Below are 27,500 nucleotides of genomic sequence, written 5' to 3'. Positions count from 1 at the left end.
GCCACCTACTTTTCCCTCTCTCCTCTTTTTCTTTCTTTCTTTCTTTTTTTCTTTTTTTTAACAAGCAGTATCTCGGTCCAAAACCGCAGATACAAATCTACCGCAAATAAGGCCCAGATTTATTTAATTCTCCCTCGTGTGGCTTTTGAAGCTGAAGTGCCACCTTGAATAACCACTGTCCTGACAGAAAAAAAGAAAAAGAGGGGGAGGAGGAATGACAGGAGGAGGAAAAGGCCTGTCTGTTCTGAATCCTCCTGCAATGGCCCTCATTCTTTACTTCTCCTGTTCTTCCCCTTCTCCTTTGTTTCCTCATTCTCTTCACACACACACTGCTTCCCTGTTGTGGATCTCACACACACACACCGTATCGCCTTACACACCTTGGATGACGGAGTGTGTTGGTGTGTGTGTGTGTGTTGATGTGTGTGTGTGTTGGTGTGTGTGTGTGTGTGTGTGTGTGTGTGTGTGTGTGAGTGTGAGTGTGTTGGTGTGTGTGTGTGTGTGTGTGTGTGTGTGTGTGTGTGTGTGTGAGTGTGTTGGTGTGTGTGTGTGTGTGTGTGTGTGTGTGTGTGTGTGTGTTGGTGTCTTTGTGCCGTAATGTTAACTAAGACTGGACGACACACTGACGTTGTCTTCACTAAGAGAACAGGGGAGATGAGATGCTTAGATTCGAAATAGACTCATAAAGATGTTCCGCAGTAATTAGTAATTAATTAGTTGACAGCCGAGGTGTAGAAGTATTTTTGTTCTTGTTTTTCTTGTTTTATATTTCTCGTTTTTTTCTTGTCGTAAAAAACAACACAGGAAGTTTGCGTGTTGCCAGACAACGTGGTATTGGTCTGGAACCAGTACCAGAGTTAGCAGCTCCAAGCTCAACCCACTCCATCACAGCAGGGATGCCCAGCTGGAGTGGTGTTTGGCTGGGGAGCCGTGCCACCTGAGGACCCTGTCCGGGGCCTACCCTGGGACTCAGGTCTCAGCTGCATGTGAGTGAACAGGCACCAGGTGCCAACCGGGGATCAGGTGGCCAATGTGTGGGATCGCGGGAATTTTACGGCATCGGGAGGGGGCACGTATGCTGCAATCAGGGGGCTATTTGATGTCACAGAGACGCACGCACACACACACACACACGCCACACACACACACACACGCACACACACACACACACACTCTCTCCTGTCACACTCACATGCACATCACATTCAATGTGTGGGCCCGCATCACCAGCCTTTGAAGGCAAAATGAAAAAGACAGGAGAAGCAAATGAGCACAGCTTCATTTCCATGAACCCAGCTGATTCTGTCAAACACAGAACCCACCCGGGGGAAATGCCTGCTCCGTGTGGAATATCATCCCATCTTCCCTTTGGTTACGTTGCTGAATAGTGCAGCAGTATAATTGCCCTCAAAGGCGGTCAGCCACACGACACAATTGCCCCTGTTGCTTGCCCCGGTGGCCCAAGCAACAGTCACAGTTGAGTAGCCTTCCCCGAAACCTAAACCTACATACCAGCCTTACCGAGCAGCCGCAGACAAAACAAAACCGTATCCATTCAAATGCTATGCAGATCATGCCGAAATGCCTCTCAAAAATCAAATGCGTGCGTTTGAATATTCATATGCCGACAGAAAAGACAGTTCAAAACCATATAGGCTCATATATTATACATAGAGACAGTCGGCTCTCTCTCTCTCTCTCTCTCTCTCTCTCTCCCTCTCTCTCTCTCTCTCTCTCTCTCTCTCCCTCTCTCTCTCTCTCTTGTGTGGGAGGCAGTAGCGGCAGCACTGGGCAACCAGCCATGCCACATGAATATGCGCGCTGGTGAAATGCTTCCCCCGTGCTGCAGACGCCGTGGCCTGCAGCGGATCATGTCACCGGATATGGAGGTTCACGTAGCGGGCTAGCCTAGCGCCCCCGCCGAGGGCCGAGGCCAGTGCCAGGCCAGGGCCAGACTGGCCTCGACGACCCGCCCGGCAACAGCACGGGCACGGCAGGCATGCCAGCCAGTCGCCACCGCTACCCTGGAAGCACCTTGGATACCGCCCAGGCAAGGTATTCTGGGAGCCACGGTTGCCATGGAGGCAGCCAAATTCGGGTCCAATAAACGTGAGGGAACAGGCGGCGGGGGTGGACTTTGGGGTGGCGAGACGGAGGGGAGGGGGGGTGTAAGTGCCATGGCAACGTCTTTGACAATCCCGTGGTTCTGATAGACACTCGGCACCTCAGGTGGATTTCAGGCCAAAGAGGAGGGAGGAGTTGTTCAAGATGGAGAGCGTTTTTTCATACGCAGAAGGATGTGTTCTGAGGCACGGGTGTGATGAGGGAACGCTGGCAATGGCTTCTGATCATCAACACACAAAGGATTTTTTGCCTCTTAGTTGCCTCTCTTGTGTCCTCTGGGCAGAACTGAGCATCAATGTAAGCAGTAGTAACAGCACTGTAGTAGTAATAAGTGGTGGTGATGTCCACATGATTTTATAAAATATATCTTTAGTTTTTTGTCTGTTTCGGATAATTTGTAGGATAAAATTTTTTTTCTCTTTTTTTTTTTTTTTACAAAGAGCAGTGTTTAACCAAAATAAAACCAAAAGTGTGGAGTAAGTGGAAGACGGGTAAAAATAAACAGCTCGAAAAAAAATAGCCCCTCTGCCTTGGCATCTCCGCCTGCAGTTCCAATCTGCAGTTGCTCACTGCTTGGAAACGCGTCGACTGATCTATTCATCCGTCTATCCACCTCCTCTTAATTAAAAAGTTTGCAAGGCGGAAAACGCGCAAAAGGACGCATTAGCACCTAGTTTACACCCCGATCCCTTGGCTGACAGGCTCCGCTGTGCGTCGCCAGCCTGAGTCAGTCAACGCAGGCCAGCCGCCGCTCCGCCACGGAGTCCCTGAGACCCCGACACTCCGCTGCTCTCCAGCCTCACACCCTCAAAACCGCCCAAAACTGTTTGGAATAATAACTGAACCTATCAAAAAAAAAAAAAAAAAAAAAAAAAACACCACATTAGCTAGCTTAGACATTTTTTTCTTCTTCTCACAAGTACATACATAGCCGACACTGAAGAGTGCCCCCCCCCCCCCGCCACCACCACTCCACAGCTTGCCTGAAAGCGACAGCCCCTGCCAAGAACATACCACCCCCTACTGCCTCAGTACCATGGACACATAAAAACACATTCACCTCCCCGCCCCCCCCATCTTACCATGTCCCACAGAACCACAACAAAATGCTTCACTCAACCTATTGAGGAGGACTTAACGAAAACTCACCCCCCCCCCACCCACCACCACCACCACCACCACCACCACCACCACCACCAACTGAACCTTATCCCACCACTCGTTAGACTATATCCACCTCCCACCTGCTCTACCCCCCTCCCCAACCCCCACCCCACCCCCACCCAAACTCATCCTGTTACCTCAAGGAGCGACGTACCCAACATGGCGTCACAGAGAGAGGTGTCTTTTTCTCTCTCTTCAGAGAAAAGAGAGACTCTCCTGTTCAGATGAATGGGGTCTTAGAGCCTTGTTTACTTCCTCTCATTTACCACCAGCCCGCTTTTTCAAATTGTCATTGAGGGACATTCTATCCTCCCCCCCCACCGCCCCCCCCCCCCCCCCCCCCCCGCCATCCTTTACTTGACTATCACACAGACACACACCCAAACCCATCCCCCCTTCTCCCCCTCCACACCAATCCCATGTCGCTCCCTATCCAGTTTCATTCCTCTTTCTTCTCTGAGTCTAGTGTCCTACATCTGTGTCCAAACTGATTTGAAGCTTTACTCGCTTACACAAACGCATGCCAAATGTGATTCTCTGCATTCTGCTGTGCTGCTCAGCCACAGCTATACCATAGCTATATATAGCTTCTCCTCCTATAAAGCGTTCCCCTTCTCACGGTGTAACAAACACCAAACGATGACAGACAGACAGACAGACAGATAGGCAAACAGACACAGACAGACAGATAGGCTGACAGACAGATAGGCAGACAGATAGGCTGACAGACAGACAGACAGACAGACAGACAGATAAGCTGACAGACAGACAGGCAGACAGACAGACAGACAGACAGGCAGGCAGACAGGCAGGCAGACAGACAGACAGACAGATAGGCAGACAGACAGTAACAAACACCAAACGAAGCCCTTATGAAGGTTGCCTTTCAAGGAGGTATAATGGCTGACAGAGAAATGCTGTGGCTGTGAAGGCAGTAACTGATACTTTAGGGTCTACCTTAAAATATAATCAAATTCATTTCAATAAACCCAACCCTTTCTGTTAGTAAAATAAATGAAAACTAGCATGTATTAAATTGATCTGCAGTGTTGATTACGCTCCCTCTCCACACAATGAACACTGAACAAATAAATGCTTCCATTTTGACAAAGAACAAAAACATTGAGGTCAAAGCAATAATCAAAACAAAAGAGAATCAAAATCTCACTCAAACTCGCTACCAACAAATTCAAATTACTGAGGGAAAAAAAAAAAAAGATACTCTTCCTTTGAGGATTTTTTTTAACCAGAATTGTAGTTAAGATAATTTCTTTTTTTTTTATTCGCGACGGAAAACAGGAGTCCAGGGTGCTAATGAGGCTACGGGAGGGCATTGATTTGAACCCTGAGGAGGAATAAAAGAAGAGGGGAACGAGTGAAAGAAAGAAAGAAAGAAAGAAAGAAAGAAAGAGAAAGAAAGAAAGAGAGGATCAGAAGGAGGGAGGTTGGCAGGGATGGTGTGTGAAAATTTGGCATCTTTCACAGAACGCGCTTAAACGGTGCCAAAAACCGCCACAGAAACGAGTAGTAGTCCTCTCACTCTTTCTCCATCAGCAATCGTCACAATCCCTCCTGCGTGAAACTAGCCTTCATTACCGCTGTTTATTCTTTTACTCACAAACAAAACCGGGGAGTGTATAATTCATTGGCAACGTAAATTTTCTTTCGTCATTTTCACTCCTTTTGTTCAGCAAAAAGCTAAACCCTTTTTTTTTACTGTCAATCTAGTATACAAACAAAAAACTAGACATTATTATTTTATTTTTTTTATAATTTCTGCTAGCGGATTTGCTAGCTCATAGCATCACCAGTGCCAGAGTAACAGTGAATAGCATTGTTAGCCTGGCTGACGGGCTAACCAGAATAGAGGGGGCCTCGTGGTGAGATCAGCCCAGCGAGGAGGCCTTGTTCCCTGGCTCAACACTGTCCCTGCACCCTGGCTAGCCTGGAGGCCTGGGGCAGTGCTGTGCTGTTCCCCACAGTGGGCCTAACCTCCTCTGAGGTGGGGAAACCCTCCTGGGTGGGTGTATAGTTTTTGGGGAAGGGGCACATTTCATGGTTGGCGCCGGGACAAAAGCCATATAATAGACAATACTCGCCCGTCTCCAAGGTTGTTACTTTCTCTTTCACTCAATTACCACTTTATTTTCTCTCCCTCTCTTTTCTCTCTCTCCACCTCTCTCTCTCTCTCTCTCTCTCTCTCCCTCGATATTTTTCCAAATAAAACCTGAAAAGGGTCCTTCAGGCTGAACTAAAGAATGCAGTTTATATCCCTGTGTGCTTGGGTAAGCCTACGTCTATTTCTATGTAACTATCGTTCATTTGTTTAAACCAAATAAAGTCTTTTTTTATATATACAGATGTCTGACCAGTCGGCATTAGACAGAGTAGGCCTACATTACTGTACCAACACATTTTATTTTCCCTTTCCTGGAATGATGCAATCACGCAGCATTTATGGTAATACTATTGAAAATAGACCGATTTTCATGCCTTCTGTATACCTCATAAAACGCGTTAAAAAATTCTCACGGTGGATATATCTATGAATTTGAACCGAATTTATCTACTGTAGGTCTATTCATAGTTGAAAAGCTAATATCCAGCCGCCCCCTCCAGAGGAAACAGATTTACGTAACCTCAACTTCTGGGGAATATAAATTACAATGGTAACAAGGTAAACTACGATTCAAAATGATAAATGTTGTATTAGAACGAATAACACACACACCGGAGAGATAAGTGGCAGCACCCATTAGTAATGCAAAAAACATGTGCTGCACTTATTTTAGACGTTGAAACAAGATCCTTCCCTTCCTTTGTGAATTTTTAGAAATATCGGGCCCAAAACGGCCTCAGACTGTTCTGAACGGATTAGCAGGGGCCTTGCTTTCAAAACAAACTTGTATCCAAGGAATAGCAACTGCTAGTTTTTTTTTTTGCTTCCTTTTTTAATTTATTTTTGGACTAGAGGGCCTTCTGAGGAGAGAAGGATGTAGAGAGTTTGGTTGAGGAGTAATTAAAAAGAAACGAGCAGAGAGAGAGAGAGAGAGAGAGAGAGAGAAATGGCCGCCAAACTGTAAAAACTGCCTCGTTTGTTTCTCTCCCGTCACGACTCCCGATTTCAGTGGAATAATCTGTTTAACATCCATCTCTACCACTGCAACTCCTCACACAAAGGACGAGGACAGGGATCGGGGGGGAGACGAGAAACACTTTTTTTTTTTTTTTTTCCAGCGTCGGACAAAGAAAGAAAACGAGGCTTATGATCGTTACGTAAAAACCAAAGACGCCGCGAAACGGTTTCTAGGACAAAGACGCGGCGTCGTCGTAATCTAGCAGTGGGTGCCAGTTTTAACTGGTCATTTCAACGGGACGCCAGAACAGAACAACACTGACTTTGAGTCATTTCTAATCTTTTTCTAGAGTCCCCGGCGTGCCGGTCTGGTTTATGTCTGTGTCACCACAGCGAGTGTGTGTGTGTGTGTGTGTGTGTGTGTGTGTGTGTGTGTGTGTGTGTGTGACGTGAGTGTGTGTGTGTGTGGTGTGTGTGTGTGTGTGTGTGTGTGTGTGTGGTGTACTCGCGGCAGGGCCTCAGCCAGCACGGTTCTCGTAGCGCTCCAGAAACACAGACTTTATTCCGACGCCAGTCCGAGAAAAGACGAGAAGACTCTCTCTCTTAAGTGAGGTTTCTCTCTCTCTCTCTTAATCATCCAGACCCTATCTCTCCACAGACCCTTTCCTCCCACAGACAGCGTGTTTTGTGTGTGTGACACACTGTCCCTCTGCGGACATGTCTGTCTGTCTGACTGTCCCACACACACGGGGTGAAGACAGGGCCTCGGCAAGCGCATCGACACAGACTCTATGCCAAGACTCTCTCCACATGGGAAGACTCTTCTCAGTGCATCACAGGCCTCGTTCCCACAACACACAATAGCCTTCCCCCCGACGGGAACAGGACAGCCTCAACGCTCTCCCTTCTCTCTCCGCCTCGTATTTTCATTTCATCAAAACCCAATAAAACCAGTGCTTACTTCACTGACGGGGCCAACGCACGGGCCACTGGCTCGCCCTTCGTGATGTCATGGGAGCCGGCGGCGTGATCCAGGAAGTAATTAACAACAGATTATCTTTCGCGGAGGAAAAGAAATAGCAACGAGAACAGAGAACGTTCCCGCGGCGAGCGGCGCAAAAAACCTGGTTAATCAATCAATGGGTCCTGTCGACTTTTATTAACACATCCAGATCCATTCATCATCCAGTCAAGCCACAGAACTGTCACGGTGAAGACCATGAAGACCATCTCCCTCCCCCCGTGTGAGAAAACGAACACACTTTTTCCTTCATAAATCACGCTCCGGGACTTTTTGATGAGCACAAATGCGATTTTATTTGCGGATCCATCCTGTGGTCACTTTTGGATGGAAGGAGGAGACATTTTGGATCTGGGGGACTTTTTTCCTGGGTTTCTCACACTGCTGTCCAAGGCAAGGAAATGTGGAGGAGCCCTGAGTCTTGTCTGGCACCATTATGGCTCGAGCCCGGCCCAGGCCAGGAGGGGTCATGGTAGAAATGGCACAGGGAACACATTTCACACTTCCTTCAGAGTGACTTCAAATTTCCTGTGCTGCGCTTTCGATTGGAAACATATTTGTAACATCTTTTCATAATCATAGTTACAGTCCAAAAAAATACGGAAATACGGTCCAACAAATGACTAATGCTTAAGAGTAATACTGGATCAACTATATGCTCTTGAATAAAAGGTATTTTCCAACCGCAAATAAATCAGCCGTAAACAGTTTAGATCTCACACAGTTCAAACGTTTAAAACACATCACAATGATTAGAGGCTAAAATAGAACTGGAATATAGAATATAGAACTAGAACTTAAATGTCCCTGTTGTTGGTAGTGTGGGGTTCCCTTCCCAAGCAGGCCGTGGTGGTGCAGTGCACTGGCAGACCTTGTGGACATCCGGGCCAAACGATCTCTACCTCATAATGTCTGTCACCCTCACTAATAAAAAGCTAAAAATAATGTACGACTTAACAATGAACGACCCTTGTCTGACTGTTGCACAGTCCCCTATTTTCTCCTCCTGTGGAAATGTCATTGTTTAAAGCGACGTTTATCTGTTTGTTTGTCTCTATTGTGGATTCTTTAAATGGAGAGAGAGAGAGAGAGGGGGGGGGGGGGGAGAAAGAGAAGGTGGCTTTATTGGTGATGTAGTGAATAAAATAGGGGGAGCGTGGTTTGTTCTGCAGCGGCTCAGCGTTTGTCCTCAACAGAAGCACACAAGGGCTGGCTGCCTGGCGAGAACAGCCCAGAGAACAGCGACTGAAGCAGCCCAGAGTTTCCCTGTGGCAGCTTTGCCGCTCCGCTCCACCGTAAACAAAACACAAGACATCTTCCCACACCAAAGGGGCTGTGGCTCTGCCAACCAGAACAATAACAAACGCAGTCTCTCTCTTTCTCTCTCTCTCTCTCTCTCTCTCTCTCTCTCTCTCTCCACAACGTCAACAAAAGAGATTGGGGGAAGCTAGATACCTCTGTTAGAGAGAACGACAATGAGGGTGATGTTTAAGAAAGACAAAACAAAGTGTTTGGATGAGAGAAGAGAGAGAGAGACAAAGAAAAAAAAACATTAAAAAAACGACAAAATGCTAACCGAACAAAAACAAACAAATAAGTATGTCTCCTCATTCAACATATAAAGACGGCAAAACACACACACACACACACAACACAATAAACACACACACACGCACCCACACACACGCACACACACACGCACACGCACACACACACACACACACACACCCCCTTCACACTTCACACTGTCCTCAAGCCTAACTAACTTTGCACGGTAAATGAAAGTAAATGAAAGCCGTGAGCGTAGAGGAGAAACAGGGGGTAGGGCCCGGAGCGCGTTGGCACGGCACTGCCCTGTCCCTGCAGCCCTGAGTGGCTCTCACACCAGGACCCGGGGCCTGGGCCGCAGCTCTCTGGAGGCAGATAAAAGCGTCAGGGCACACTGGATTAGCCAGATAAGATAAGGCCACACTGCAGCTCCCATTATGAACGGGCACTGCGCTGGGCAGCCCCAGAGCCCTGTTAGTAGAAACACAGTGTAGAAATGCTGCCTGCTCCACTGCCTGACTGAAACACGGCGTCGCGCGTCTCCGTGCTAGCGTAGCGACGAGCTGGCGGATGCAGCAGAGAGACACACACACACACACACACACACACACATACACACACAGCCAAACATCATTGTATCTCAGCCACCACCACGCATATAAGTTATGCTTATATAATAGGACCGACACGGACAGGGGAACACTCTAGATGTCGTGGCGTAAATTCAGCACGCCACAATGGGCCGCGCATGCCAGGTGTGCTACGTAGAATCACAGTCATGACATGCGTATGTAGTACCTAGGGTCCAGTTTCCCTTTAAGCCTGATCCCATTTCTAACACTGACTCGATGGGATTCAATCACTAGTCCAGGTACTTTGATTGGATGTGTGAAATTTACAATCCATATGGATCCATCTAAATTATTCTGACAATCAGCTAAAAGCAAACTGTGTGTAAAACACATTAAGTTCATGATAGCCACAGTATAAACATTTTAAAATAATATTTCTGGCATTACCGTGCATATTCAATTTGAAATAGCACACCACGGAAAATAAATAGGTTTTATATAGGCATTGCAAAAAATTCCAAAATTACCCTAATCCTATTCAACAACAAAAAAATCCATTCTACGGCACATTACACGAAATGTAGGATTTTCAGAAATTATAACAATTACAACAAAGCAATAAAGTCAATGACATTTCTAATAATAGAACTCGCGCGCACACACACACACACACACACAGTAATACGCAGTCGTAGTCCATACTCCCTGCTACCTAGGGTTTATTGCAGCTACCGCGAGGCCAGCGGAGGGAGAGGCTCTGCCAGGCTTTGGCTGTTTGGCCGGGCCGTGTGTGTGAACGCCGTGTGTGTGAACGCCGGCTGAGGACGCGTTTGGCTACGCGTGTGTGTTAGCAACGTATGAGACGGTGTTTTGAGCTGGCCGTGTGTGTGCGTGTGTGTGTGTGTGTGTGTGAGTGTGCTCAGGCAGTGTTTGGTATTGTGTGTGTTTGTGTGTGTGTGTGTGTGTGTGAGGTTGTATGAGTCAGTATTTTAAAATGTGGACGCCCTCACCGGCTAGGACAATGTTAGGCAGGCAGTGTGTGTGTCTTTGCGGTCGAGCGAAGGGCTGGGTGGAGTGTGTATTGGAGTCTTTGGTTGTGTGGAAGTGTGTGTGCCGTTGTGTGTGGCCGGTGACAGTGTTTGGCTGCGTGTGAGGAAGCTACGGCATAGCCAGCGTTTTGGCCGTGTGTGTGTACGCGCACTCGGGGTGGGGAGGATGTTTGGCCGTGGGTGAGAGTGTGTGTATGGTGGTGGTGGCTGAGATACAATGATGTTTGGCTGTATCCCGTGCTTTCTCAAATGGTCTTTGCCCGAATGTGTGTGTTATTGCTATAACAGCAATGTGTGTGTGTGTGTGTATGTGTGTGTGTGTGTGTGTGTGTGTGTGCGTGCGCGACGATGGCGGAGACTGTATTTGGCTGTGTTTGTGAATGCGATAGTAGCTAAGACAGAGTTTGGCTGTGTGAGTGTGTGTGTGTGTGTGTGCGTGAGTGTGTGTGTGTGTGTGTGTGTGTGTGTGTGCGACAGCGGCGGGGGGCTGAGACGGTGTTTGGCAGCCAGGGCTCTGCATGGTGCTGGCGCTCGGGCAGACGGAGGAGGCAGCCTGCGGCCTGAGAGCAGGAAGCTCACCGCTCACAACATCCTGGGCCTCGGCCAACTGAGGATCCCAGCTAAAACGGCCTTCCCCAATACACACACACACACACACACACACACTGCCTCTAGTAAACACTAACACTCACACACACACACACACATGCGCACGCAATTCCTCTCTCATAAACGCAAAATACATGCTCATATATACACACTCACAAAATATCTAATTTGCGTTTACACATGTAAACACATGGTTGCCAGCCTGTGCTGAGCAAATGTATTTTTTTTAACACACACTCACACATTCTCTTTGTTACTGCCAACACACCTGCCCTAATAAATTATAATCAGGTGAAATTAAATTAAATTATCATTTTATGATTTTTGTGTTTACATTTGTTTCTAATCCCTGGGTGTGTCGTGGTTCTCACACATTTTTGCTGCTGCACAAACACATTTGCAGTTAAATAAAAGAATGTCAATAAAATGTATTCCTGTCAGTGCAGGGAAAAAAATTACCCAAAGAATAATTAACCAACATTCAGCTCTGTTTGCTTTTCTGTGTGTGTGTGTGTGTGTGTGTGTGTGTGTGTGGTGTGTGTGTGTGTGTGTGTGTGTGTGTGTGTGTGTGTGTGTGTGTGAGTGTGTGTTGCTGTTTGACTGGCGGGCGGGGGGGAGGGGGGGGCGGTCGGGGTACCACTGACCTGGTGAGTGGACGAAGTAGGCCAGGTAGAGGTCCAGCTCCTTGACAGACACTCCGATGTGGTGCGGCTGGACGCACAGGCCGGGGTTGGAGCACTGTGGCGACTTGACCAGCCGCTCGCCGTCCGTGCTCTCCAGGGGGCTGCCCTTGAACAGGATGACCATCACCAGGTCCAGCCGCCACACCTTGTCGGCCTGGCGCAGGCAGTCGATGCGGCGGATCTTGCCCTTCTGGTCGGGGTTGGAGAGGACGCAGCAGGGGGGCTTCTTCCCCGTGATGGTGAGCACAAAGTCCTCGCGGAACTCGGGCCGGATGTCCTTGCGGAGCTTGGCCAGCAGGCGCGACGCCCACTTCTGCTTGATCTCGGGCTTCTCCCCCAGGAGCTCGTCCTTGACCGCGCGCTCTTCCTCCTTGGACATGCGCTTCTCGTGCTTCTTGAAGTACTTGCGCTTGCGGGCCTGCAGGTTGAACCAGGTGTAGGCAAAGGCGCGGACGTGGGGCAGCAGGGCCTCGATGAAGGGGTGGAATTCATCCTGGACGGAGGCGGAGAGGGGGGGGAAGCAGGAGGAGGAGGAGGTGGTGGAGAGAGGGGGGGAGAACGGGGAGGGGGAGAAGGAGGGGGAGAGGGGGAGCGGAGGAGAGGAGGGGAAGAGAGAGGAGAGGCAGTTAGCACCGGCGCGCAGCATGGAGGAACGGCGCCTGCTCGGTGGGAACGGACGGAGAGAATGAGCGAGAGGCGCTCAGAGAGAGAGAGAGAGAGAGAGAGAGAGAGAGAGAGGGAGAGAGAGAGAGAGAGAGAGAGAGAGAGAGAGAGAGACAGGCTGCACTCTCAACCCAACACACAATATCACACTTACAACCACATAACAACACATTGCTGATCGCTAAGGGAATGAAAATGAGAGGTAAACTATGTGATATTTCTAAAGTGTACAGAATGTAACAAACATTTTGTTGCTCAGAAGCCCTACATTTCAGTCAGTTCAGCAGCACACAATAAATGAACATGCAAATAACAGGCACGGAATAAAGTGAGGCTAAGATCTTTCTAGAAGCACTTTTAACTAAAGGTTATCTGAAAACGCAGAAAGGCACTTTTGCATTATCTTTTCATTCATGCAAAAACAGATGATGGCATGGTAACACAGCGCTGACACTGCCATCAGGAATACCATCACACCTGGCAAATCTCTTAGCTCTCACAATAACAAAAAACCCAAATTCCAACCGGAAACATCTCCACCGGTCCTTATTAAAATCAAACATACAAACATTTTTTTTTTTTGCAGTTGCTTCAAGAATGAAATTCAATCAATATTTTTTTTTTTTTTAAAAACACGAATCACAAAACAAACACAGGAGGGAAAATAGAAAAATATAGGTTTGTAGTTACCATGTTGCTCTCTCATCATAAATTCACCCCACCGATTGCAAAGAAATCAAAAGTATACCAGTTCGCTACTGGTTTACTGAGTCAATACCAACCGCTACAACTACAGCCATGTGTGATATTACAAAACAAATGGAGAAATATCAAAAGAGAAAATTGCAAAAGACGAAGATTTAAGCGAGGGGGAAAGGCAGACAAATTGTCCAATAAAAACAAGTGAAAACCAAAACAGAATGAGGAGCAGTGCCAATGGTGTAATACCAGCACAGGAACACAGGAGGTAGTGTAGCAAGAGCTGCAGAAAGAGGTGTTCAAGAACACAACAGAGAAAGACAGTCGAGGAAAGTTCAAAAATGGAGGAAAATTAAAAAAAAAAAAAAATAATAATAATATTCAATTAAGCTTATAACCATGCAATGAAATAGAGAGAAAAAAAATTAAAATAAAAACAAACGATGCAATCTGTGAATTTAAATTTAAAAAAAAAAAAAAAAAGGAAAAAAAAAAGAAAAAGAGGCTTCTTTGTTCACTTGCAAAAAAAAAGGAAAGAAAAACAAATCTTGATAAAAGACGAAAATGCTTGGCAGAAGCGTCAGCGAGGTGTTGGTTCAGATCTGTAGGCTCTGCATAAGACTCACGGAGAATGTAAGAGAGAGTCGGACAAGAGGGGGGGGGGGTGGTGGTGGTGGGGGGGGGGGGTTGCGGACAGAAGAGAAGAAAAAAAAGAAAAACAAGAGGACCGAATCAATGTTGGAAGAGTGTTGTACGACCGCTGGCAAACCCGAGTGCAGCTTCTTTTTTCCCCCCTTTCTCTCCAACTCTGTCTCTCTCTTTCTCTCTCTTTCTCTCTCTTTCTCTCTCTTCCTCTCCACTTTCCTTCCCTAACCATTGACTGAGTCTGTGCCAGCATGCAGAGGGCCCACCTATTTGGCACCGAGACTCAAACGGCCCAGCCAATACGCACGCTCCGAGCGCTGAAAGGGAGGGAAGAGAGAGATGGCAGAGGGAGGGAGGAGGGGTGTGTGTGTGTGTGGGGGGGGGGGGGGGGGGGTGAGGGGGGAGGGGGTTGGTGGCTGGTAGTGGAGAGAGTGAGAGATAAAGAGCGAGGGAGTGAGGGAAGGGAGGGAGGGAGGGAGGGAGGGAGGGAGGGAGGGAGGGAGGGAGGGGGGGATTGTGTGTGGCTCAGGCAGAAGGCACGTCATTAGCCAAATAGACAAGTTCCAATCTAGTGCAAAGGCAAAGTCCAGAGGATATTAATTTTACATGCACCAATCCAGACAGCCCCCGCCCCCTGACCCCCCCCCCCCCTCCCCACCACCACCCCCGCTTCCCCCATCCGCCCCCACCTATCCCGCCTCCGTCACCAACATGGTCACCACCATCTCATCAAACCAGCACGCTCTCTCCCAATGCACCCCTCCCCCCCCAGAGCCAGCCCCCCTCCCCTCCCCTCCCCTCCCCTCCCCCCCCCCCCCCCCTCTCTCTCTCTCCACTTGTGTTACACCACCACCTTGGCAAGGGATGGCATGAGAAAACACAGCCCCAAAATCCCACTAGACCCTCAGACCAACAGCTGCTCCTGGATTTGCCACACAAACAAAGAGGGGGGAAAAGAGAAGAACCCGCCCCCCCCCGTTCCCCCCCCCCCCCCCACACACACACACAAAAAAAAATACATCCAAAAAAAAAATACATCCAAAAACATGCTCTCCTGTTTCAAAATGCACCCTTCAAATCCAAAACTGGCCCCCTTTCTCGCCGCTTGACAACACAGACAGACACACACACACACACACACACACTAAAAGTTTCTGTTACAAATTTAGAGAGCATTCCAGCACGAGTGAGAGGATTGAATGGACAATGGGGACGTACGCGTAGTAAAGGAGTACAGGAGTACAGGAGTACAGGAGTAATGTAGTAATGGAGTGGATCTCTTAAACGTAGATCTAACTTATACTGTTCACGACAGCAAGCCGATAAGGCTCCCGAAAGGCTCCCTTCACCGCAAGCCGCAAAGGTGTCCTAGCTCTGTGCATCAGAGAAATACACGACCTCCTAGCAATAAGTACAAAAATAGTACAAAAATAGTGCAATTTGCATATAAACATGTACACCCACTGATTCAGGGCAACACATATGGATGCCGACACGGTGTGGGAAATATGCATCAGGTAAATGAGTATCATGCACTTTGAACTACGGGGCTGTGACACAGGGACTGTGGGTGCCCTCTGGCTACTGCTTTCTCCTGTTCTCATTGGCTGACCTCGGCAGGAAGGAGTGTGCCTACTGCTCAACTGGACAGATTTAGTAGGGTTCTTTTTAATATATATATATATATATATATGATAAGAGGATAATGATATTAGAGATAAATATTTTTTTTACAAAATACTCATAGTGAGATTAATTCAAACACTCTGGATAATATCATTCTACTGTAATATGATTATTTGTATAAATGAAAACAACACATTTATGAATTAAAAACCTCAAAATGATGAGAAATTAGCTAAACATCGGCCAAAGGAACACAAAGACATTGTCAAAACCCAAGCCTAAATCATGTAGCGTAGGCCTCGGTCCCCTGGCAAAGAGAAGGCCCTATTTGATCCTATATTCCAGCACCCGCTGAGCGAAGGCTAGTCTCTGAACACCCTACAAAGTCCAGAATCCTCTGGTTCGCTCCCAGGGTCATCAGATCTCGCCTAGCTTGGTCTCTCTGGTCGTGTTTCAGTAGCCACACTAGCATAGCACTTAGAATGCATGGCCAATACATGGCTTCATACTCCGTAGTACGCTAGTGTGGCTGTGGGAACATAGCCTCTGCTGTCTCTCCCTGACAGGGAAGCCGCGGCCCGCCTGGCTGGACCTGCTGAGGAGTGGGAAGCTAGAGCCCAATATGGGCCTGGCAACGGATCGCACATGCTAATACACGCTCGCCATCCGGCCCGCCCGCCCGCCCGCCCGCCTGTCCGCCTGCCCGCAACAAAATGTGGGAAGGAGGGTACAGGGTGAGGAAAATTGTGGGCAAAACAAGACGAGGAAATAGAATTAGAGAAGGAAAGTGTGTGGGTTATAATGGCCGAGGTGTGTCCCAGTCAGACCGTGGTTTACAATCTGAGGCCGGGATCCATTTTTCTTTATTAATGTTAGCCAATGCAGAGGAGTGACACTATGACTGCAGAACTAGCTCTATCACAACCAGTGAACTATCAGGCCTAACATACGTCCTGAATAACATCCTGCAAACCAGACTGAATATCAAACATGGAAAAACATATCCAAGTTTCAAATGCATAATAGCTAAATATTTTCTTTTTTTTTCTTTTCTTTTTACATTGTACTATTCATACAACATATGTAATCATAACATGCTGTACAATACCCCAGAAATCAGCTATTAGATTAACCAAAGTAAGCAAGCTCAACTTAAATATTGTAAATCAATCCATATCACATATAGGCTTGAAAACTATTCAATATCAAATCCAATGCTTCAAAAGCCACACATTTGACAGATTTGTCAGTTTAATCTCATGCGTCAAGCCTATTATCCTCATACTTTGGACCGCTTCAGACCGCTCCATAAACAACAAATAAAATGCCCCATAGGCTACTCTCACACAGGCCGATGCACAGTTTGCAAAGATAGAAAGATTTGTATTATTTTGGCCAGAACATGAGTCTATGGCACCCCACCGTTTAATATGGGCAATTTATATATATTTTTTCAAAACGTATTTCTTGTTTTAAGTGGAGGTACATGCCTAGTTATAGTGCATTGTAGTGTTTGCCCAATAGTCAGCAGGCGGTGGGGCTGCCGCCTCCTGCTATCAGCGCCGTGCCGCGGGCCTGCAGCCTGCCGCATAGGTAGGCCTATCTCTCTCTTTTCTGCGGTATTTTTTTATAGAGAGAGCTCATCTTATCTCTGCGTGACACCCTCTCTTTCTAAAACTGTGACCTTTGTTCACTCGGCAGCAAGACAGGCAGCCTCCTCGTCTCCCCGCTTTCGTTTCTCAACAAATGAGAGCGCATGTGAGAGTAGAAGAGAGTGGCAAAGCAGTTAGTTTTAAGAAGGAACAGCGGGAAAATACTTGGAATCGTATAGTGCATTAAAACAACTGCCAAAAAGACAAACAAAGGAAAGGAATAATAGGCCGAACGTTTACCCGCGCATGCAGGTTCGAGCCACTCGGTTCATTGTTGCATTTTTTTTTTTACCCAAATGTTTTATAACCATTATCTAGCCTAGGCCGTGGAATAGACCACGAATGGACACAATTGTATGCCTATATTGGTGATGTAGTGGTCTGTGTAATATTTGTAACACCAACAATAAGGTGTTGACATCATCAGCAGGCCATACGCTGCGTCGGACAAACGCGGTTCCCACCTCAGAGAAAGGCCCGACATTCGATAGTCTACTGAAGACAAAACTTTCTGTTATACTGGTAATGAAGTATACATTAAATGTACAAAACTGTCTTCTGTTAATGTGAAATTTATGAAAGCCATAGGTGTCAGGATTTTTAATAGGCCTTTGTAAATAAGAAGATTAGGCAATGGCCCATAGCCTATTCAATAGGAAGCACAACCCTGCCCCATTTAAATCAAAGGTATAGAGAATGAGTCAAATAAAGCGCTTTTCAATTGATAGCATGCATACATTCAAGTATATCTTCTTTATCTTAAAGTGAGCACGTAGCCTACCTGAAAGGCCTGCCAAAAGAGTATTTGAATAGCCAAGGAGGCGCAGGTAGATGAAAAAGACACTCAGCACAAAATTTATTTGCGGTGCCAAGATTTACAACAGGCTCAAAAATAAAAAATAAACCTTGCCGAGGGGGGAAATAATTCCTTGCTGTGGGGACCAGTAAATTATAAGCTCTTCCAGACAAGTCTTTTTTTGCTATATAGCCGCTCCTTCTCTGATACTTTTGCACGACGGCATTTCTGACTTCTCTCTCCTCTGTCTTGGTATATTTCACAGAGTCGTCTGGTAAAATAGGCAATGCCTCGCGCTTCTTCTCAGTAAAAACAGGTCCAAGTGGAATCTCCGCGTTATCGACAGGCGCGAGGCTCAAGCAGCACACACACACACACACACACACACACACACACACACGCGCGCACACACTAGCCAAATAGGTCAGCTTCTGTGGGCCAATTTCTCACAAAAGAAAATGTAACATTTACTCCTCTAAACGTAGCCAATGTTGTGTGTTGTATATGTAAAGCCAGTGTTACTGATGAAGAATTTACACAAGTTTCTGGTACTCAGAATTAACCCCCTCCATGTCAAATAGACGTGCCGTTAGGAGGCCTATCTCCCAAAAACAAAATCCACCAATAACATCACACGTTTTGTGAATTAGAAAATATAACTAAATAAATGGTAGATTTTCCTTAGGGATTCGGAAGGCTAAATAGGCTTGGACAGAATGACAACCCATACTTCACAAATAGGCCGAGAGAGAGCTCACATTTAGTTAATCACACAAACAGAAATTAATTTCAACTCGTTTCAAAGCTCTTATGACTTGGATGACGTTCATTCATGCAAGTTGTGAGTCACTGACACATTTGGCGATTGTTCTTGTATGATCTTAAACAAGTAAGGACGCACCTGATATTATCAAAAGAATTCCACAATCACAAAAATCCACCGACGTGCCACACCTTGATATAATCCAATAAATCATCGAATCACTTTTCTTTAAAAAAAAAAGGGAAAAAAAAAAGAAGAAGAAAAAGAAAACACATGCCTAATTAAAATATATATATATTTCAAACAACATCCAGGCTATATAGTGACAACTAATACAACTCAGAATCAGCGTCAGTCGGACATTCGTTCAAATGCTTTGATATTTCCCTCTCCTGTTGCAACTACCATGTTTATCAAATCGTTTGATTTCCGTGGACCAGTTGAACACCTAAACGTTCCCTTTATCAATGAAAAGTTGGCCTAATGTTTGTAAGTTTGGATTAGGTTACATGGAAAAAAAAGTCTGGCTCCAAGCTTCCTTGAAGAAAATAATTAGTCTAAACTACAACTGTTTTGACATATGATAGTCCTTTCAGTAAAATACACAAGAACATTACACAATTCCAATTTGTCTGAAAAGGTACTTCATTAAATACGTTTCTTTTTTCTCTTAAAAATAGAACAACCAAGAATAATTTCACACAATCTCGTTACTGGGTTAGGTTTAGGGTTAGAGATTGGTAAACCAATGGAAATCTTTGGTTTGATTTGAAATCAAGAATGTAGGCCTAAAATGTTTTGATGGTTTTGAAAAAAAAACAACCTTCAAACTGCTTATTCAATGCAGTGATTTAGCATGAAAAAGGTTAATTGAGGTAAAATGATGTTGAAAATATGTTTGTAATCAATTTAAAAATTAAATTGTATTATTTCTGTATATTTTCAATAATAAAGGGCAATGTTTAGATTATTATTACTATTACCATAATTATAATATTACTATCATTATGACTATAATAATTTAGTATGATTAAAGTGAGAGCAAATTTACTCTTAATGAGTGAGCTGTTTTAATTCACACAATTCTGCATTTTGGGTCCAATTCCTATAACAGAAAATGTGTATAATTTCCTTGTTAATATGATAAATATTTCCTCAGACATTTCTGCTCTTATTAGAAAAGTCTACAGTAAGAGAACAAATAACAGCTAGAAAACTGTTTCAACATTGTTTCTTTATGTTTCAAAACACATTACATTTTTGGTCAAATCCTCAAAAACTCAAACTCATGTGAATTAAGAGCCATTTCCACAGGACCTTCAACAGACAGGCCCTCCATTCATCCCTCTCACAAATGGAATTCAACTCACCTGAGTGCTAGCTACACCTTTTCTTAGACAACACAATTATTCCTGTGATGCTTATAAATATGTGAAAATGACTCTGAGGGCCAAAGTTGTCAGAGGAAATTAAATTAGGCTGGATATGTGTTTCGGAACGCATGACTTCATTCTACCTTTTGAACCTCTCGGATCTAAATCAAGACGGTCCAGTGACAGGTAAGCAGCAGTGTGTACAGGGACATGCACGCATGCTTGTGATCCCATAAAACCAGAGAACTGGAAAGCTGCGCTCCGACCAGCGTGCCATGGTTGGAATCTGGAGGACAACTTTGACATCTGCTCCGTAAAATCAGATATTGACAGGTACAATGATGTAAGGGAAAGAGTGCCTGAGATTTGAGCTATTTTCCATGTGTGCGTGTGTGTGTGTGTGTGTGTGTGTGTATGCGTGTGTATGCGTGTGTGTGTGCACGTATGTGTGTACGTGTGTGTGCGTGCATGTGTGTATGTGCGCATGCGTGTGTGTATGTGTGTGTGTGTTTACTGCTCTGCTGAAGCTTAGTTTCTAGGGAGTTCTGGACGGTGGAATTGGTGTGAGGTTTCTAAAAGTGATTGTGCTTTGCATAAAAATCCTATAAAAACCTTCACCACACTTTTGCTGCTTAACTTTGCACAAAACAGCGTTTCTGCATTCATGTGCAGCACGCTGCCATTTTAGACCGCTCTGTGTAAAACGGGAGAAAAAAAGCCTCCGTCTTCAGCCAAGTTTCCATGTTTTCTTCCCACGAGGGGCGCAGGAAAAGCAAGGTGGACAGGACAGGACAACCAGGATTACAGAATACCCACTGCTATTAAACCTGGACGGGGCTGCATGCAAGAATCATACGCTTTTAAACTACAGACAAGTAAAGGCATAAATATAAAGTCATTGCCAAGAAACACTCTCTCTCTCTCTCTCTCTCTCACACACACACACACACACACACACACATCATCAAACTAAAGTGCAGGAATCGTTCCCTCTTTTTTTCCCCACTCTTTCCTATACATGTCCCTTAAATAATCTCCACCAAGCTTCATTCATGGAGTAAAGGGGGCCATTTTGGTGCCACTCGAAACCGACCGCGACACAATCGCTTTTTGTTCGCCCCCCTTAACGTTCTTCCCGAAGAAAAGGAAAAATAAACAGGCTCTCTCTTCTCCTATAGAGAGGCAGATTGATGCTCAACATGCGTTGGTGCGTCGTTTATAATTATCCCTGTTTACACTCGGACGCGTTACTATGTGTGAAAGTCTGGAAGCCATTTGTGGCGAAGGCCTGACAGTGTTCTACACCACTCCAGAGACTCTGACAGTCAGTCAGTCGGGACCAGGACTACAGTCCTCCTTCAGCGAGGGACTACGTTTACCAGAATAAAATCACTCCTGTAGGCCTAAACAAATGGACCTCGCTGATGGAAACTATTTCCCTGTTAAAAAGAGAATTCAAGAGATCACAATATCGTTGGTTGATATAATAATTGTATCATTATCAGAGTAAGTAAGGGTCGATGAACTGTTAACGCAGTATACAAGGAATAGTACTGTCGTGTTAACCCCGTCTTGGGTGCGTTTGATTTAGTTTGCCCGGCGCACTGGGTGGGGTGGGCAGGGTTTGTGGGGTCTGTGTACATGCCCGTTGGCCTTTGAGTGTGTTTATGAGTGAGGGTGTACATGGTTATGAGGATGTATTTCAGTCACGGCAGGGGCAGGGGCAGGGGCAGGGGCAGGGGCAGGGGCAGGGGCAGGGGCAGGGGCAGGGGCAGGGGCAGGGGCAGGGGCAGGGAGAAGCAGCGGATATGTCACTAAGTCCCCCGGTCATTCTAGTCCCAGTTGTCCCCTGGTTGGTATTCTCTCTGCTGCGCCGCTGCAGTAAAAGTGAATGCACAGCATTCTCCCTCCACAAGGGTGGCAATTCCTGAAAAGGTCAAGTGGGCAGTGTGTGTGTGTGTGTGTGTGTGTGTGTGTGTGTGTGTGTGTGTGTGTGTGTGCGTGCATGCGTGGGTGTGTGTGTGTGTGTGTGTGTGTATTTGGGGAGGAGCAGACAGTATGTTTCCTGCTGAACGAGAGGGAGGGGTTTATCCGTCTCGCACTCTGAACCTGTATCCACCGATACACACATACACGCCCACGTACACACACACACTCATGTGCTTAGTGCACCCACACGCGCAAATACAGTGTAGACTTACTAACATGCCCTTTCCACAGCTGCAGAGACTTAATCTGAACCTCAACATGGAAGAATAAAGCAGGAATAGAGCAGATAATCAAACCAGATATTTCCCTCCAATCTCCTCTGCCAGCAGCCAAGGCCCAAACAAGAGATGCTCTATTGAGTAAGTTTGCCCCCTTCTCTCTCTCTCTCTCTCTCTCTCTCACCCCCCGCCCCTCTCTCCCCCCTCACCCTCTCTCTCCCCCTCTCTCGCCCTATCTCTCTCTCTCTTGCTCTCTTACCCCCCTCTGTCCCCCCCTCGCTCTCTTACCCCCCCCCCCCTCTCTCTCTCTCCCCCTCTCTCTTGTATTCCTCCTCAGTCCTCCCTCTGCCAGTCAAGGCGAGGTGCCAACCCTTCCCCACAGCCGGGCATGCTGCCCTTACCCTTTATGCAAATGGCTTGCCACCAGCCCAACACACATTCATTCTGACCCCCCCCCCCCCCTTTCCTTTCCTCTCTTTCTGGTCTGCAGTCTCTCTCTCTCTTTCTATCACTCCCTTACTCGTGTAATCTCTCTCCCTCTCCCTCTTTCTTCTTCTTCTTCTTTTGCCATCCCTCTCTATGAGTCTGTCCTATGACTCCCCCCCCCCCCCTCTCTCTCTCTCCCTCTCCCTCCCCCCTCACACACACTGGCACCCTACATCTTGACTCAACCACACTCTAAACTTGTACACTCATTCTTTATAGCCACTGCCAAAAAGACAAGTGCAGAAACTCCCTTTGCCGTCGTAGTACTGTACTGTAGTTCACCACACTCCCCCGCCCCCCCCACACACACACACACACACTACCCTACACACACACACACACACACACACACATACACACACACTACCCTACACACACACACACACACTACCCTACACACACACACACACACACACACACTCCCCTACACACACACACACACACACACACACACAGACACACACACACACACGCACACATACCTGGCAGGCAAGATACCTCTCTACCCACATTCCTCATTTGACTATAGCCTGGTAGTATCAACACAGATTTGCTCCAACACTTCCCCGTGCCTTATGGCTACACACGCCCGCCACTCCACCAATGGCGTCCGCCTTCTGACGTAATGAGTCCACCTAAAGAGACAGCGACCGCCTCCCGCTCGCAATGCAGTTTGTCATTACGTCCACGTGGTTAGCATCGGCGCACAGAAGAGAACAGCGTACCACATGCCTGTTGACGCCATCATGGCCGTCCGCCTGTTGTGTGGGTTGACTGCATTCTCCCCCACCTACACACGGACCGACCTGTCCTTGACGTGTTATCATCTCATCATTCCAGCCCTTCCCCTCAGTCCTTCCCCTCTTTACAGTCTCGTCAGTGTTCTGCGTCTTATTTTAGGCTGAATTCATAATAAAGCTGATCGTGTTAAAGTAATGTGTCTCTGATCACACAGCCCGGTTCACAACTAGGCCCTATTGTGTGGTCCTGTAGTTTGTGTCTAAAGCTTGGCCTGATATCATGTAATGGTCATGAGGTGTATCAGTAGTGTATCACTGTGTATCGCATTTTATGCTAAATTCATAATAAAGCCTTGTAATAATGTGTCTCTGATCACACAGTCCAGTTCACAACTAGGCCCTGTTGTGTGGTCCTGTAGTTTGTGTCTAAAGCTTGGCCTGATATCATGTAGTGTGTCACTGTGTATCAGTAGTGTATCAGTCCATGGATCTCTAGAGCCTAAACTGTTGTTGTCCTCTCCCTGTGTGTGTGTGTGTGTGTGTGTGTGTGTGTGTGTGTGTGTGTGCTCCCAGGACCTGGCCTGTGCTGTGTTGGCAGTGCGAGGGTTAAAGGGTGCCCGCTCCGAGTGGCTTCCCCTGTAGGGGGGGCATGGTGCCAGGGCGGAAGAGCCAGGAGACAGACAATGAGGGGCAAGAGGACAAGGCCTTCAGACACGACAGAGAGAGCACAGGACACACGCATGCACACACACACACACACACACACACACTGACCCACAAATATAAACACAAAATGGCAAACACATAGCTGAACATATTTTTCTTCCTTGTGAACATCTGTTGAAAATTCTTTCAACTCAAACCGACTCTGTTTGAAATAATCTGTCAGCCGCCCCCCCCCCCCCCCCCTCACAAATCCTCCTGCAAAAATGTCTGTGCAACACATCCTGCAGGAGTGTGTACAGATACTCCTCCTGCCCACACTCCTCCCTTGGACTCCCTTCCTTCACTCCTCTGACCACACTCTCTCACTCCTCTCCTCCTGTCTCACCACACTCTCTCACTCCTCTCCTCTCCTCTCCTCTCCTCTCCTCTCCTCTCCTCTCTCTCACCACGCTGTCTCACTCCTCTCCTCTCCTCTCCTCTCCTCTCCTCTCCTCTCCTCTCCTCTCTCACCACGCTCTCTCACTCCTCTCCTCTCCTCTCCTCTCCTCTCCTCTCTCTCACCACGCTGTCTCACTCCTCTCCTCTCCTCTCCTCTCCTCTCTCACCACGCTCTCTCACTCCTCTCCTCTCCTCTCCTCTCCTCTCTCACCACGCTCTCTCACTCCTCTCCTCTCCTCTCCTCTCCTCTCCTCTCCTCTCTCACCACGCTCTCTCACTCCTCTCCTCTCCTCTCTCACCACGCTGTCTCACTCCTCTCCTCTCCTCTCCCTCTCCTCTCCTCTCCTCTCCTCTCCTCTCCTCTCCTCTCTCACCACGCTGTCTCACTCCTCTCCTCTCCTCTCCCTCTCCTCTCCTCTCCTCTCCTCTCTCACCACGCTCTCTCACTCCTCTTCTCTGTACCCTGCAACCTCAGGAGGACCACAACACCACTAGCAGACATAAATACAGGTCCTTCCAGAGGACACAGGGCATCAGGGAGGGAGTCTGCATCAGTCAAATCAGTACACAAACAAGGACGACCGAGGAGTGAGAACCAGTTTCACTGCAGTAGAAGTGTGTCAAAATCACCAATGAGCAGTCAAACTTAAAGTAGGGTTTGGGGACTCTACTTCTGACAATACTCTGGATTTGACTCTTTTCCTACTTCCTGACTATACAACAACACAACCTTATACAATACAATCGTACTGTAGTACAGCACTGTAGAAAATATGACAATAATATACATATATATATACACCATTTAGCTTATCCAAAGCGACTTACATTGCAGCGAGTGCATACATTTTTCAGTATATATGGTCTCAGCGGGAATCAAACCCACAACCATGGTCTACCAACTGAGCCACAGAGGACCACAACATACATATATATATATGTAACATAAGAAACGTGATACAATTACTGTACAAAATGCTATAGTATATACTGTACAGATACTATGGCAGTACAGGGAGCCAGCAGAGAGCGAGCAGGACGTCTTCTCTCTCTCCTCTCTGAGCGGAGCGAGCTAGCTGCCACGTCAGATGCTGCTGAAGGCTTCTTGGCTGTCAGTCAGGAGACGCAGGCGGGCTGATTTGGGATGAAAAAAGACAGAGCTTCGCCTCGCTGTGCCTTTAAAAAGCTGCAGGGCTTCCTCAGCCGGCCAAGCCTGACACCACAACCCCGTGTGGCCTCGCCATCACACCAGAAGTCGGAGCAGAGCCGGGCTGAGCCATCCGAAACAAAACACAGAAACCCTCACACATCTGACCTCTTGAAACCACAACCGTGCTTCAGTAAGAGACGACGGTCGGACAGAGTTCGAGGGAGTCTGATCGTAGATAATGTCTTTTAGAATTCAAGAATTGTCGTCCTTATCTCACCGAAACCCCCTAAATGACCCTCCCCATGCCCCCCCCCCCCCCTCCCTCCCTGCCCAACCCAACTGCAGATGGCAGGATCTTAAAATGTCCTCACAAAAACCCTTAATCATAGGACATAGGGCCTTTCTCTATTTTACACTAACACACACAAAAGCACACATTATTACAAAACAACACATCATCTCGGAAACACAGGATGCTCTCTAAGGAGACTTATTTCTCTAACGACTAAACATCCCAACATCCTTTGGGCCTAAACACTCTGAGAATCAGGCGGCACAATGGGTTGTAGTGTTTATACATACTTTTCCAATTGGGGGGAATTACATTATTGAATACAACTGCGGTATTGTTGAGAGAGGAGTTTTTTGGGGGCTTTTAAATACTGTATATTATTCTACAGGGAAAAAGGGGACTCTTTTTTTTCTGTCAAAGGGGGGGAAGAAGAGGGAGGGAGGGAAGGAGGCACTCGTCCAAAGATTTGATTCTCCAGATAGGACTTGGCACGGAACACCACCTCTAAGTACTATAATATGGTTATGATACATTAACATTCCTTCACATCCCCAAAGAAATTCAATATGTGCATATCAACCATTTTAGTCGGAGAAGGAGAGGGCTGACAGGCAAGATGGAGAAGCAGGTAAGGCTTTTTTACACGAGGCGAAAGGTTCTATGCGAGCTGTCAGGTGAAAAGAACATTCCGTCGGACAATGACTGGCAAATGGAGAAATTATCGTGGGCAGTCAGGCTGTTTTGGAGGGAAAGTTAGCAAAGTGGCTTTTAAGTTCACAAAATCCTACTTACAGGAGGAGATAAGAAGAGCCTTCTAGAGAGAGAGAGAGAGAGAGAGGGGGAGAGGGAGAGGGAGAGGACCAGAATAAAAGGGGGAGGAAGGAGGGGAGGAAAGGTGAGGGGGGGGGGGGGGGTGATGAGGGACAGAGAGAAAGAGAGAGAGCAAGAGAGGGAGGGGAGTAAGAGCAAGGAAGGGGGAGAAAATTATGGAGAGAGAGAGAGAGAGAGAGAGGGGCAGAGAGAGAGGGAGAGAGATGGAGACAGAGACGGAGAAGGAGAATCGTGGAGAGCCTACGAGAGCAGGGTGTCTGTGGAGCCTGTCTCCTGTCCTAGGTGAGTGAACCCTGAGACACTGAGCAGTGCATACTGTGATGGAGGTCAGGATTGTCTCACCTGTGTGAAAGCCTGCCTGAATAAACACCGTCACGCTATGAATCTCTCTGCCTTGACTGGATACCTTATGCTCCATATGCGTAATACAGTACGGCTGCCCACTGACGTCGGAGGGAGAAGGGATCGGAGAGGAGAGGGAGATACTCACTTACTCAAACAAGGAGGTTGGCACGGTTTCTGTTGATTTCTCTATCTAACTCTCACAAACACGTGTATGGGCAAACACACGCATGCAGAACAGCAGTTATACATACGCACGCACACACGCACGCACGCACACACTCA

General features: G+C 47.0%; 1 protein-coding gene across 16 annotated transcripts in view; it reads right to left on the bottom strand.

The window, feature by feature from the left end:
* LOC310821472 (nuclear factor 1 X-type-like) overlaps positions 1 to 27,500 on the bottom strand; it is a gene marked incomplete at its 5' end in the record, with an annotated part of 93,923 nt that overhangs the window by 43,272 nt on the left and 23,151 nt on the right. For 15 of the 16 annotated variants that reach the window (XM_083693514.1, XM_083693525.1, XM_083693516.1 and 12 more), the window contains one exon: positions 11,808 to 12,339. In XM_083693514.1, coding sequence (XP_083549640.1) covers positions 11,808 to 12,339 — 532 coding nt within the window. Of the gene's footprint in view, positions 1 to 11,807; positions 12,493 to 27,500 lie in introns of those variants that run through there. The other variant, XM_083693527.1, reaches the window with a different exon arrangement.

This window comes from Argentina silus (genome assembly GCF_951799395.1).
Source record: "Argentina silus genome assembly, chromosome: 22".
In the NCBI taxonomy this organism is placed as follows: Eukaryota; Metazoa; Chordata; class Actinopteri; order Argentiniformes; family Argentinidae; genus Argentina; species Argentina silus.
Note: the sequence above shows the minus strand (reverse complement) of the source record. Positions and strands in the feature narration are given on the sequence as shown.